The sequence below is a fragment of the Stigmatopora nigra genome, chromosome 17 (assembly GCF_051989575.1).
Source record: "Stigmatopora nigra isolate UIUO_SnigA chromosome 17, RoL_Snig_1.1, whole genome shotgun sequence".
NCBI lineage: Eukaryota > Metazoa > Chordata > Actinopteri > Syngnathiformes > Syngnathidae > Stigmatopora > Stigmatopora nigra.
Window position 1 is genome coordinate 9,597,007 of NC_135524.1, and position 15,382 is coordinate 9,612,388.

The 15,382-nt window shown below is 40.1% G+C and overlaps 1 protein-coding gene across 1 annotated transcript; it reads right to left on the reverse strand.

The window, feature by feature from the left end:
* Nucleotides 1–10,911, reverse strand: dusp4 (dual specificity phosphatase 4). Its single transcript, XM_077737588.1, has 4 exons — nt 10,311–10,911; nt 8,710–8,837; nt 4,475–4,694; nt 1–1,460 (listed from the first exon to the last, which is right to left on the reverse strand). The coding sequence occupies exons 1-4, from the start codon at nt 10,678–10,680 to the stop codon at nt 1,072–1,074; spliced, it is 1,107 nt and encodes a 368-aa protein (XP_077593714.1). The 5' UTR covers nt 10,681–10,911; the 3' UTR covers nt 1–1,071.
* Nucleotides 10,912–15,382: the final 4,471 nt, after the last annotated feature.

The window sequence follows — 15,382 nt, forward strand, 5'->3', positions numbered from 1 at the left end:
GAGAGAGAGAGAGGAAGGACTGTGCATGAGTAATAGACAGATCGACAGGAAACAGCTCAGCTTGGTAACAGAGCACCTGTCAGTGCTGCTTTCTCTTCCCGCACATCCACGTCTTTTGTGAGGTGGAAGTAGCAGGTGTTTCAAATTCCTGCTTCCTTCCTGTGGCCATCTCAGCTTAAAGGAGCTGTCGTCTCCATAGCAACTAGAGTGGAAACGTTTGCGGGGATTTTTAGACTTTAGAGGGAACTCGCTGTGCTATTTCATTGAAATAAGATGTGAGTGGTCGTTTGTCAACCAGCCTATCCCAGTTCACGTTGAGTGAGAAGCAGGGTATAACCCAGCCAATCAATGGCAGGACATAAGTCGAATAGAAAAAAAATGTATATTATATATATTCCTTCTTCGGGAAGTCTTCTGTGGTTATCAACTCGTAAAGTCAGAATTTGTGTGTGGTGTTTCTCAGGGGTCTATCTCATGGCCTATTAAGTTGCCTCTTCCACAAAGGAACAAAAAGTCAGTCATTTCTGTTTTCATTTCTATTTATACTGCTATTAGTCCTTTTTGGGGTTTTCCGTCTTCTCTGAACTGGTTTGTTTCTTTAGGTCATTTGTCGCCATCAATAGAATGGGCTGCCAATCCATTTAAAATGGAGTGTCATCAATCAGTTAACATAAAAAACACTCATAAAGAAATTATTACAAAGCATATTTGGAATGTGGGAAGAAGCCGTAGTACCAGTCAAAAAATGCTAAGGAGGCTAAAACCTGGATTCAAATCCCCAATCCTGAGAACTGTGAGTCAGATGTGCTAACCTGTCATTCACAGCACAGGCTTTCACATGATGATCTAACATACCTGCAAGTCCTATGGAAAGCAAATATTACCTTGGAAATTTCACAGAAATATTTCATGGGGCATCTTCTTTTCTTAGTCATGAGTGTATTCTCAGGGCGAGGCCTCAGTATGTGAGTCACCTCGAGTCCTACACACAAACACGGTTGTAAGTCAAGCAGTATTTTTGGGTCACTTATTGGAAGAAGCCGGTTCGTGAGCCAGGAAGCATTTGAGGCATCAGCACCCCGGCGACGTCGTAAGCGGGCCGTGATGCAGATAAGCGGGGTTCACCACCGACACCGGGAAGTTGAAGATGAAGGGCGAGGTGGGCGTGGCAGTGGCCGAGGGAACGCCGGACGATGCCTTGGGAGCTAGCAGTGGGCTGGCGGTCGCGGCAGCCTCTGCGGCACAGGAGGTGGCGAGCAGTTGAGACTCGAACTGCAGCAGTTGTCCCATGAAGCTGAAGTTGGGTGAGATGATGGAGCGCCGCCGCCGCACAAACTCAAAGGCCTCGTCCAGTCGCACCCGCTTTCTTTTCATCAAGTAGGCCAGGCAGATGGTGGCCGAGCGAGAGATTCCGGCCTGGCAGTGGACCAGGACGCGGCCACGTGAGTCTCGGATGGAGTCTAAAGACACACACACAAAAAGAAAGTTAGTACTGAAATACTGTGTATATATATATATAGCGAGTGGTTAGTGCGTCGGCTCCACAGTTCTTGGGACGTGGGTTCGATCCCAGATGCAGTCCCCCTATGTGGAGTTTGCATGTTCTTCCTGGAGTTGTCTGGGTTTCCGACCACATCCCAAAAACATGCAGAGTAGGCTGGTTGAACACTTCCTAAATTACCCCTAGGTAAGCAAGTGTGAATGGTTGTCTATCTCATTCTGGCCACAGATTGGATTGGATTTGGTAACTTTATTCATCCCGTATTCGGGAAATTACATTGTGACAGTAGCAAGAGGGTGATTAGACCGAACAAGGTGTTTATCTGCATGGTGCCCGTACATTAATTCCTTAAGATACGAGCTTAATGCGTTCGGTATCCAGTTCATATGTCAATTTACTTGTGTTTCAAATCAAATGTTCCCATAGAAACAAACTATATACAAAATAATCCATTTCCTGAAAAAACACCAAAAAACAGGATATTATAATGGAAATACATATTTTTATCTGTTCTAATTCACCACCTACTCACAAAGTAACAAATAGCTATCCAGACAGTACGATCTTCAATACTAAAATGTGACATTATTCAAACGGCTTTTTCGCAGGTAATCTTGCATACTCGACTACTCAGGCGGACGCGTTAGGAACCATCTCGTATGCTGGTTTCTCAAATTTGTCTCGTGTCTCAAGGCAAAAAATTGCTCCAAATTTTCCTCGTATCTCAATTTTTCTCATATGTTGGGTATGTTAAGGTATTCTTGTAGTTAGCTGGGATAAGCTGCAGCACTCCCTGCCACCTTTGTGAGGATAAGGGGTTCAGAAAACGAATGAGTATATTTATATACAGTAGAGAGGCCCGGTGACTGAGTGGTAAGGGTGTGGGACTCACAGTTCTGGGGGTCAAGAGTTCAAAAGTGAATGAGTATATACCGTATTCATTCATTCCATTATGTTCTGAATGAGTGACCACCCAATCCCAGGGCACAAGGAGACAGACAAGCATTCACGCTCACCGTAATACCTAAGGGCAATTTAAAGTGTTCAATCGGACTACCATGCATGTTTTTGGGATGTGGAAGGAAACCGGAGTACCCAGAGGAAACCCACGTAACCCCAGAAAGAACATGCTAACGCCACAGGGTGAGGACTGATTGAGATAGAACCCTCAACGCCAGAACTCTGAGGGCAACCTGCTAAACATTTGGTCCCAAGGCCTCCCTACTGTATTTGTTGTTTTTGTTGACATTTTTATCGTAAGGGATTTTTTTTGTGCTGACGCAACCCTGTGAAAGGAAAACATTTGGGGAAAAAATCTTTGCTTATATTCAAGAATTACATTTTTGGCCTGGTTTGGCTGTCTATAAGCCAAAGAAATGCAAATACACCACACTTACACTATAAATATCTTCTCATCAATCGTCCTTTCCGTGCTCGCTCTTACTTGGTAACCACAAATAAGCCCATTTGGATAATAGCCCGATTAAAGTGTTTACAGAAAATGCAATTCCCCCTGAGAGCATGTGAGACCGCCTGCACAAAATTAAAAGCCAATGAGCATTTTCTGATGATTTACATTTTTTCAGAAACATTCATGTGGACAATCAAGATCCATTTTTTTTTGCATTCTTTCTTTAATTTACAATGCAATAGAATAATTAATGGAATATTTTGATGGTTTTTACTTAATTATTTCACTACAAATTAAGGCAAATTACAGGATGCATGTTTTGTCATGTGCTGCTCATTCATTTTTATTTGTAATTATTATTCAAACAAGGAGAAGGCATATGATTGTTGCCTTTCAACTTCTGCACGGATGTCAGGTAACAAAGCATTTTTTTCCACCCAGTAACAGTGTGGATGAGTCACCATCTGCTCCCACAGCAACTATGACACATAGCAGCGCCTACACACACACGCACGCAAACATGGTGTAACGCATTACGGTATTCAACCTGTATGACACACTCAATCAGGGGGTGATCAATCATATATTATTATCATTATTACTATTATATTCCTTCAAATATTATTTTATTTATATATATATATATATATATATATATATATATATATATATATATATATATATATATATATATATATATATATATATATATATATATATATATATATATATATATATATATATATATATATATATATATATATATATATATATATATATATATATATATATATATATATATATATATATATATATATATATATATATATATATATATATATATATATATATATATATATATATATATATATATATATATATATATATATATATATATATATATATATATATATATATATATATATATATATATATATATATATATATATATATATATATATATATATATATGTACATATATATATATATATATATATATATATATATATATATATATATATATATATATGTACATATATATATATATATATATATATGTGTGTGTGTGTGTGTGTGTATATATATATGTATATATGTATATATGTGTATATATTTGTATATGTGTATATATATGTATATATGTGTATATATATGTATATGTATTTATATGTATGTATATGTATATATATTTTTTTGATTTAATTTTTCATTCTACCTTATGCATATGATCAGAAAACGTCAATTGTTTTTCTTCACTTATGGCCATAACTAAGTCCTTGTAGTCAGCAGTAACAGCTAGCTTCTATTTCAGCAAAATGTTAAAACTATCAAGGGTTTGCAAATTTGTTACTGTGATTATGCTAAATTTTACACATTGAAAATAAATGCGTACTTTGTTCCCAAACATCTGAAAAGTGAAGGCTGATTTCTTTAAGATTCCACTATTACCATGATTTGTAGAGATGTTGAATTGTAAGCCAATGATGAATATAATTATGTTCTTTGTTCCTCTTTAAATTACAATATTACATAGTTATGAATAAATAAAGAAATAAACTTACCAATGAACTCGATGGCCTCCAGAAACCAGCAGCTGATGTCTTCTTTGTGGTTGTCCTCCACGGGGATACATTTGTACTGGTAGACGCCCTCAAAGTGGTTGGGACAATCAGATGATACGTTGAGCAGTGCTGAGATGCCGATGGAATCCAAAAGTTCCTTTTTGGAGGCGTGCACGGCGCTACCCAGGTAGAGGAATGGGAGAATCTCGACGGGGCCACCCTGGAATATACAGGATTGAGAAATGAGCTTTTCCTAAAATTAATCGATGAAACTTCCGCTGACATTTACTCTCCGTTCCCCTCCCTTGAGAAAATTGCGCACACCCAATGACCCTTCACATAAGCAAGCTGGCACTAATGTGATTATGCCGCCTCTTAAGAGGAGTCATTCTTGTACTCGGGTCATCTGCAGTAAGTTTACCAATATAAGACACGGAATTCACTTCGGCAACCCCCACTTGTAATGTTAAGTCTGTCATTACACTAACTGTTCAAACTAGGATAAGATTGAAAATGCTCAAAACTTGATTTATGAATTGCATCATTTTACAATGGATGTATTTATTTAATTTATTTATTTCATTTAAATGACTCCAACAACATATCGAAGCATTCATCTTGAAAAATATTCATTCATTTTTTGAAAGTCTTGGGGTCGCGGGGGCCTATCCCAGTTGACTTCGGGCACTGGACGCAGGACACTCTGAATTGCTGTCCAGCCAATCACAGGGCACAAGGACACAGACAACCATACATGCTGACACTCTTACCTAGTGGGCAATTTAGAGTGTTCAACCAATCTACCATGCATATTTTTGGAATGTGGGAAGAAAAAACAAACAGAGCAACCAGCGATAACCCACGCAAGCCTGGGGAGAACATGCAAACTCCACACAGGAGCATCAAACGCAGGACCTCAGAAATATGAGGCCGACACGCTAACCACTGTTCCGCCAGGCCACCACCATCTTGAAAAATATACTGTTACTTATCAAGTTTCCATTTATATGCGTAGTACTGTAGATCAATGGTTTCCAAACAATGGTGCGCAAGCCACTTGATGCTTGTTCGTCAGAAAAATGAATATTAAAGTTTTAAACCTCACGTACACAAGGCACCATTGACGCTAAAGTATGGGGATTATGAGCCAATGGTACACTACACCTCGGTGCTGCCAGATGACAAAAACTCCAAACCAATCACACCATAAACATAACCCACGCAGTTCGGCAAGAAACAACCCAATCTCTCAACACTGCTACACCTCTGCATGCACACACTCATATGACAAATAGGACTGGCGGTGCAGTGTGAGTATGCACGATTTCCAGATTTAGAGGTGTCGCTGCTCGACGTCCACAGAATTCAGCAGTCCAATTTGCCACTGTTTTTAGCAAGAACTCATTGAATCTGTATGTCAGTTGAGTCATTACATGTATGCATTTTCTTGATCTTATCCCGGCCTCGGGACGCTTGAAAGTGGTTCTATACCACATTTTCGCTGGAACTAGTAGAGCCTTTTTAATCCTACCCTCCTACTTGAAATTTTAAGGGTTACAGGGGTTGCCGGAACCTATCCGAGGTGACGTCAGGCAGACTAAAGCACACTCAGAATCATACTCCATCTCAACAATGAGAATGAAGGCCATGCCTGCCTGTACTGAAGTCAGGTGTGTGAACCTCTACACTAGGGGTGGGCAAACTATTTTCATTCCAACCCATGAATAGGTCACCTTTTCACCAAACTGGTGTACTACAAGTGCAATCATTGAATTGCAGTCCGGTGCTTATCTGTACTGGATCGGTCGGAAACAAAAACCTGCCCCCTCAGCGGCCCTCAAGGACTGATTTGCCCACCCCTGCTCTACACCATCAGGCAGCATCATGATAATAATACTATACTATATGTATACTAAATGCTATTGTGCTTGGGACTTGATTTTTTTTGCTGTCATTAAGCATTCTCCCATTAAAACCATGTTTGTCTTTAAAAGGGTAGTTTTATAGGTAATGTCTGTTGAAATTGAATAAAAACAAGAAGAGTGGTTACGGCTTCGAGTACTGTGCAGTAGTTTTTCCCCCATTATCATTGCAGCAACTACTATTGACAAGGCTTGTGTTGGTTTATGTCACCGCTGTCAGAGTCAGGAAGTGATCAATACTGCTAAGAGATGTATAATGTGAACAGGAGAATGTTGGGGGCACAAAAAAAATGAGTGCTTCCTGTCATCCAGCTTTGGACATCGGAAGCAACCGATGTCCACCTGACAGAGTGGCCACGACTGCGATCTATTTTCTGGAACAATACAGAGGACCGATTGTTTCCGCTCCATCTGCCCGGAGTTCCAGCGAAAATGGTCTGTGACTGCAAGAGTTGCGTGAAATTGACACAAAACAAGGTCCGAGGTCGCCGGAAGAGACAACGGCTTGGAGAATAAGCACAGCTGCCCCGTTACATGAAAAAACTGCTGATAAAAACAAGTTGCTCGGCGGCATCTTCCTACAAGCTTCGGTCACCGCACCGTGCGGACCAGTTACATCGGAAAGCAAATGGCGGTTGAGATGCCCTTGAGCAAGGCAAATAGATGACACTTGCTGCTGTTTGAATTCAACTGACTTAAATAAAGTATTTGTCTAAGTACTGGTCGGTCCTATTCATCTTGTTAGCCCAGACTATTTTAATGTCACACAGCAGAGGGTAATTCCATTTTTTTTTAAGAAAAAAAGAAGCTATCCTTTACTTTTTTGTAAACAGGCCAAATGGGGGCAGTAATGGAGAAGATGGAACTGCGGTGAAATACATACATTTTGGACCATAGGACTTGGACGAGTTGATTTCTATGCCATGACGATGTCTGTGATTCAAATTAATATTTTAAATTGAAATAAATTTTAGCAATTAGCCTCAGAAACATGCGAAACTCCAACGCACAATTAAATCATTACTTTGGTTGGGACAAGATCTTCACATAATTCATATATCAAAACAATTGAGAAAACACTTTACAAAAAATATCACAGATTCTGATCAAAAAGCATGATCACATTCTTTTCCAGTTTTCTATTTCTATTTATTCGGCGGTGGGCGAGTGGTCAGTGTCACAGTTGTAATATCGAGGGTTCGATCCCAGGTCCGGATCTTTTGTGTATGGAGTTTGCCTGTTCTCCCTGAGCTTGCGTGGGTTTTCTGTGGGCACTTTGGTTTCTACCCACACCCAAAAAAACATGTAGTGTAGGCTGGTTGAACACTCTAAATTGCTCACAAGTGTAAGTGTAATGTTTGTCCATTTCCTTGTGCCCTGCGATTAGCTAACCACCAATTCAGGGTGTCCCCTGCCCATAGTTAGCTCGAATAAGCTCTGACACCCTCCGCGACACTTATGAGGATAAGCGTTATGGAAAATATTTGAATGATTGAATAGTAGATTCCAAAACAGATGATAACGCAATGAATGTTTTTTTTCTTCCCAATTTGGACTTGAGTGATTTTACATCTCATGCTTAAAGGGGAAGACACCACATTTATTATGAATGATTTAAAAAATGGGGTTTACATTTTATTATTACTGCTAATAATTTACTAATTGAGTACTCACTGTTTCTATTCATGCCATTAAGAGCAGTACCTTTAGTGTTTATGTGTAATGATATAAGTGACCTCACAAAATGCCTGTGCTTATTTCGTGTTGTCATCAGGATAAAGGAGGTACCATTTTTTTGTGTTTAAACATGATTCAGATATCTAAGAAATTTGCAGTTTGCAAGCTTAAATACTTGAATAAACTGTCGTTTAAATGAAAATCATTTAAAATGGCCATTGTCTTGCACTTTAGATTTAGGATAGCAACTCAAAGCAAAAAAATTGGACAGGCAATGACTCAAAAGATACTTAAACCTGCTGACAAGACAGCTTTGAACTTTTTGGCTTTGGTCAAGAAGTGTATATATAAAAATGAATTCATGTTAATTGCATTAGTTCAGCTCAATTGAATGTAATCTTATGGATGTCCCAGTTGGTTAAAAAGAAGGTTTTTCCTTCAAATATCTGAAACGTGTCCATATGAAAATTGTCAAAACATCAAAATTGCCTCGGGCACATATGGATCAAAGCCCCTTTGAGATTGGGAAAAATTGACAACAATTGAATCATTGTCCAAAAAAAAATCAAGAATGTATGGGTATTATGAACACTGAAATGTATCATCCAATCCAAAGTGTGAATTTTGGACTCCTACCTGGTCGTGATGTGGCGTCCCGCAGGATGAGCAGGATGAATCGACGCTGGACTGGCTTGTTAGCGGAGGCAAGGATTTTGTCTTCAAGCAAAACTCTGGGTATTCAGAAAAGAACCTGTCGTAACCACCTGAAAAACATAATGTAAGCCATAATATTAAAATAAAGTCATGGTCATATACTATTGTAGAAGAAAAGCATTAAACAAAGTCATTTGAATTGGGAATTAGTTACCGTATTTTCACGACTATAAGGCGCACATAAAAGTCTTAAATTTTCTCCAAAATAGACAGTGCATCTTATAATCTAGTGCGCCTTATATATGAAAAAAAAACAGAAAACCAAAAACAAAAAACCACCACTGTCGGATATTAAAAAAACACAAACGCCTAAACTGATACAATACTGTTAAATATGCAGATGCCATCTTAGTTTACAACATCTTCCATCATATAGCTCCTCCCCCACTGCAAGATTTTATACAAAAAAAATCCCAAACATCAACAATGGCTGGCTCTAGAGGTGACTGTGTAGTGTGTGCTTCATACCTGGAAGTCAATAGCAATTACCGTATTTTCATGACTATAAGGCGCACTTAAGTCTTAAATTTTCTCCAAATTAGACAGTGCGCCTTATAATACAGTGCACCTTATAATACAGTGTGCCTTATAATCCGGTGCGCCTTATGTATGGAAAACGTTTTAAAATATGTAATTCATTGAAGGTGCGCCTTATAATCCGGTGCGCTTTATAGTCGTGAAAATACGGTAATCCCTTTCCTGACATTGATTTTTCAATTTTCTGTTATTATTCTATTCGGAACCATTTCATCATCTGTTTGCCTTTCTTTTTTTTTTGAACAATTACCATATTACAACAAACTGAATACAGCAAATAAATGACAAGAAGCCGATCATCTTCAAGCCACAAGCACAATTATCAAATATACCCCCCAACATACAATTTACACATTTTGTGGGGGTGGGGTAGGTACATGAACGACAAACAAAATAGTTCCAAGCACAATAGCAATTATTTATTATTATAACAACTTTTCTTATTTCAAGTAGAAGGGCAAGATTGAAAACGTTAATATTTATTACTCTGACGGGCCGGCACCAGGTGACTTGTGTACTGGTCCACAGATCGGTGGTTGGGGACCACTGCTGTAGGGCATCTGCGTCACACATAGAAGGAATGCCCCACAGTCTAAAAATAGCAATTAAAGGTGGACACTTACTGTAAATCAAATGTTGATTTTACATGTCAATGCTTCCGATTTTACATGTCAATGCTTCCATCCCGTCGATTCCCAAAAGAATCGAGGGCATATTTATTATTTCATCTAACTAACTTCCTAATGTATAATGAATTCATGTGGCTATTGAGGGCGTTTTTTTCTATTGAATTTAATCTGAAATGTATATATTTTAAACATTATGTGTTGATAATGAGGCGCCATTTGAAAAATAATTGTGAATTGTGAGGCACCATGTTTTAATGTTGACTACCTAATTCTCAACCAAATGGTCATAATATATGCATCATTTACCAGGCAATATAAATGAACGGCCTAGGGATTAAAGGCAGTTTTTTCCCTCACCTTTAAGAAAGTAGATGTGCGTGGCCCCGGAATCCCCGCTCAGTGCGTGGACCACCAGGCTGGAGGTGCTGTCCTCCTTGATCGAGTCGGCGTCGGGCGTCCTCTCGTCGTATAGCACGATGGCCGAATACATCCCGGAGCGTAGGCGGGCCCGGACCTCGTCGTACCCGGGTAGAACCTGCTCCAAGCTCAGCACCGAGCCCTTAGCCCGGCGGCGCACGATGGTGTTGCAACGGGCGTTAACGGCCCCGCGGATGTGCCCCGCGCTGAAGGCCAGGAAAGATCGGCAGTCGAGAAGCAGGCAGCGGGAGCCGTCCTCCTTCAGGAGCCGTTTGAGCACCGGACACTCCATCTCGCGCAGGTCCTCCATTGCGGTTGACTAGCGTCGCTTTTTTTTTTTAGGGAACTCGGCCGTGGGTTGTTGATCCGGTTCCGGATTCCTGCCCGCCCTTAGACCCGCAGCAACGATCCTCTAAACGGGCATTTCGCCACCCGTGAAGCTCAATGTTAACGCAACCCGCTCTTTCATTCACTCTGGATTTCTCACGATTGTTTCGACTTGTTTTTTAATGAATGAGGAGTATGGCGTCATAGCGGAGGTGACGTCAGTCACTGTGGCCAATCACAGCTCAGAAAGTCTCGCACCTCCTTCTTCGCTCGCCGTTCATTCATAAAAAGCAACACATTAATGGAAGAGCACTCATAGAGTAGAGTGCATATCGGCGTCTGCTTGCTACTGTGACGTGATTATATGCGCCCCCAACCCCGGCCCCCTCCCCCCCAAAAAAACCTTTTCCTGGGAATCCCCTCAATTGAAAATATCGCTCAATGCACGACTGGCACTTTGAGAAGGTTTTCACATTATATTTTCATTAAAGTGTTTATACCCTCAGAAGACTTTGGACTGGTTGTTTAGAAAATTAAATGTAAACATTTCAGAATAAATTATAATTGACATACACTAGTCATTGAAGGCCCACCGGCTGAGTGGCTAGCGTGCCAGCCTAACAGTGGGGGAACTGGATTAAAATCCTGGTCTGACCGCTGTATGGAGATTGCATATTTTCCTGCGTGGGATTCCTCCGGGTACTCCGGTTTGCTCCCACATTCCAAAGACATGCATGATAGACTGATTGGACACTCTAAATTTCCCCTACTCTAAATTGCCCCTAGGTATGACTTTGAGTGTGAATGGTTGTTTCTCTCTTCGTGCCCTGCAATAAAATGGCTACCAATTCGGCGTGTCACCAGCCTCTGGCCCGAAGTCAGCTGGGATAGGCTCCACCACCTCCCAACAACCCTAGTGAGGATAAAGCAATTCAGAAAATTAGATTTGAGATGAGAGACACAAGTAATAACTTCATGGCATGCATTTGTGCTGTGTTACTGTGCCAAACTTGATGGTTGCGAAGGACAAGCAAAGGGTTGTTGCTGTGAAAACAAAAGTCAGATTTACTGAGTCTCTTTTCTTCTACTTTTGGAATCCAAGATATACAGATCAGCAATCTTAAAGTCCCAATTTATTGGGGGTGAAAAAATGCTAAATGGTTAATATGTTGCTAGAAAGCTCATACTTAAACTGATTTTTTAAAAAATGAAAAAAAAATGAAAATGAAAATCAGACATAGGCATTGTCGTCATCATTGACTTGACAAAAAGCCTAGTAGTCATCATACCCTCAGCAGCGTATGACGAAATTGTATAGTGCTTCTCCACAAGTTCGTCTTCCCAGGCCAGACACATTTATGACATTTATTTATGACATATTCATACTTGTTAGCTCTCCGCCTTGAGCGCCATTTTCCGGCGACTACAAGTTGCCTCACCGATGCCAACAAGAATAAGATGGATCACTTACCTCTCAGGCTTTATACTTACCCTCCCTCAGTCATCCTGTGGAAGGTAGATCTGCACCAAACGACCTTCCTGTTACTTCAATTCGACTTGACTTAATTTCATAGTAGGGATATGTGTAGTCGCCACGTCACGTGTTGCTGCAGGTTCAGAGATCTGATGGCTGTTGGGAAGAAGCTGTCCTTGAGCCTGTTTGTCCGTGCTTTGTAGGACCTGAAGCGTCTGCCAGATGGAAGCAACTGGAACAGGCCGTGTCCAGGGTGGTATGGGTCTCCAACAATGGACCCGGCTCTTCTGAGGTATCGGGGGTTGGCAATGTCTTCTAGTGATGGCAGAGAGCAGCCGACGATCTTCTGGGCAGTGTTTATCACCCTCTGTATGGCTTTTTTGTCTGCTGACGTGCTTCCGGTATACCACACTGTAATGCTGTAAGTCAGGATGCTCTCCACAGTGGCTCTGTAGAAGGTTGCCAGAAGCTTGGTGTCCAATTTGTCCCTTCTCAGTACCCTGAGAAAGTGGAGTCGTTTCTGGGCCTTCTTCACTAACACTGTGGTGTTTGTGGACCAGGAGAGCCTATCCGTGACGTGGACTCCCAGAAATTTGAAGGATTGGACCCTGTCTACACATACTCCGTTAATGAGGAGTGGGGCCAGGTCTGTGCTGCGCTTGCGAAAGTCCAGGATTAATTTAGGTTTCTTGCCTTTCCTTCCGACAGTGATTAGGTCTTGGCGACTATAGAAAAGCGAACGAACTGGAGAGCAGTGAGCCGCTGCACCCGTGCGCGCCGCCATCTTGCCCCAATTTTCAATGAGACAAAAATGAGACAAAGTGACTTTTATAATGAAATGGGGAAATATTTGACCCGCATTTTTTTTACTAATTCAGTATATGCTGTCCAGACTGAATGTTAAACTGATTAAAAAAACTCATATAGGCTTGCTTGCTTTGGAGGAGTCCGACCTTTCTTAATGATGATTTTTTTTCTCTTGAAAAGTTTGTTTGGAAAACGGCTTTGCCAGCAAATCGGCAATCAAATCCATTTGTTTTCCTTCGTCGGCCATTGTGGGTTGAGCTGACAAGCTCTAGCTGGCTCACTCTGGCTAGCCAATCATAGTTGGTGAAAGCGATGATGTATCACTACGCCTGTGAGAAGGCTATGACGTATCCCTATGCTTGTGACAAAGCATTGTTGTGTTGCCAACTCAAAATCTGATTGATAAAGCAACAGTCTTAACGGCACTTGTTTAATGCAGCAGAGCTTGCTGAACTGATTGTAAAGGCCTTGAGGCAGATTTCAGACCCTGGCAACGCATTAGGGCTGAAATACGATTGGTTTATTAATGCTTCAATATGAAAACACACATGTGGAAGCAGTGCAACCAGGGGGAAAGCAATGAAAGGAAGCTAACAGACAATTTTGAATTATTTAATAAATATTGATGGACAAAATATAATATATGATTCAGATATTTATTAGGCGAGCAGAGAAGGCCTTGAAAGCCCTGACGGCCCGCCACTGTGCAGATGTAAGTATTATTATTGATATGAATGTGAAAATAAACAAATTTCAATGTGCATCACACAAGATTTATTTCACACAACACAAAAAGTATGAACACTGAAATAATAATGATCTCTTATAACTATGCAGTATACACAAATCTACTTACTGTGGAATGTGGGCTGTTTAACTGAACAGAAAAATGTAATCCCAGAAATCCGTGAATTTGGTTGTATGAATGGCAACATCAGATAGATTTAATGAAAAAGACTAGTTGGCATTGATGCACATTTAAAGATATATTTACCATCACTAAATAATAAATGAAATAGTAAAGGTGTAAATGAACTTCCGACTTAGGTTTGTTTGTCAATGCAAATGCTTTCACAAGACCTTGGAAATTTTGACTCCTACGTGCTCAACCTTTGTTGTTCTGCTGCCGTTTGCGATATCGAAAAAAAAGTACCTGATTTGATAATGTGCATCTTTCACAGTTGGTTTCTGCCTTCTTCCTCGAAAATGAAAACAAGTGTTAGTTCATCATGTGCAAGCAATGCAAAATACATGTTTGAAGTAAAATTGAAGGGACTGTTTTTAATGTATTAGGACTGGTTTTACAAGTGTGTGCTAGTGTGTGCGTGCGTGTGTGTGTGTGTGTGTGTGTGTGTGTGTGTGTGTGTGTGTGTGTGTGTGTGTGTGTGTGTGTGTGTGTGTGTGTGTGTGTGTGTGTGTGTGTGTGTGTGTGTGTGTGTGAGTGAGTGAACATGGTACAAACGGAAAAGCAATTTGCATTTTTTATCACACAGACTTAGTTGAGTGTGCTCAGGTATTTGCATGTCGCATTTCCCTGGTGACGAGTCCAAATAGTGGAACAGATAAAAGAGAAAAGTTAGAATTAGACCATATACCTTCTTGCATATCTGTTGTAATTTCAGCGTAAATGTAAAAACATCTTTACTTGAGTAACTTGTTTCCTAAATGTTTTTCACTTGTGTGCTGCCATTTTGTTTATTCTCTTGACATACAGTTGTGGTCAAAAGTTTACATACAATTGTGAAGAACATACATGACATGGCTCTCTTGAGTTTCCAGTTATTTCTACTAACCCATAATTAAGTCACAAAAGAACCAAACTTCATGATTTTTTGTGACAAAGAAGTGTCTGTTCCAATCACTCTATCAGAGTAAGATCTGAGTTGTAGAAATAACTGGAAACTCAAGAGAGCCATGACATTATGTTCTTCACAAATGTATGTAAACTTTTGACCACAACTGTAGGTTGGAAACAGTTATTGACATAATTTGAAAATGGGTTGAAAACTGAACATAGTTCATTCAAGCCTTATTCATTCATTGATCCATTCATTTTCCATATCACTTACTGTATTTCCTCGCATATAAGATGCATTTTTTGAATTTGTCTACGTTCAGGCAAACACCCTCCCTTTCAGAACACAGAAAGGAAATGATTGTAAATTTGTGATTATGAAATGATTGTAAATTTGTGATTATGAAATGAAAAAACCATGTTACATACACACTAGTCTGTATGACAACAATTAAAACTCTGAAAGCCTCTTATGAATCGTTTATTCAGCTATTTGATTGCCATTTTGTCCAAAACCGTTGCTTGTTGGCTGGCTCAGAGCGCTTTTAAACATACTCCTGCAGTGACCCCGGAGTTGATGCGAAATGCTTACGTCAGGGAAGATAAGTC

Excerpts from the sequence above, each read along its gene's own strand:
- dusp4 (XM_077737588.1), bottom strand. The coding sequence starts at position 10,680 with ATGGAGGACCTGCGCGAGATGGAGTGTCCGGTGCTCAAACGGCTCCTG. Across the intron at positions 8,838-10,310 it reads GCACATCTACTTTCTTAAAG|GTGGTTACGACAGGTTCTTT; the intron begins GTGAGGGAAAAA and ends TATGTTTTTCAG. Across the intron at positions 4,695-8,709 it reads GGACGCCACATCACGACCAG|GGTGGCCCCGTCGAGATTCT; the intron begins GTAGGAGTCCAA and ends TGTATATTCCAG.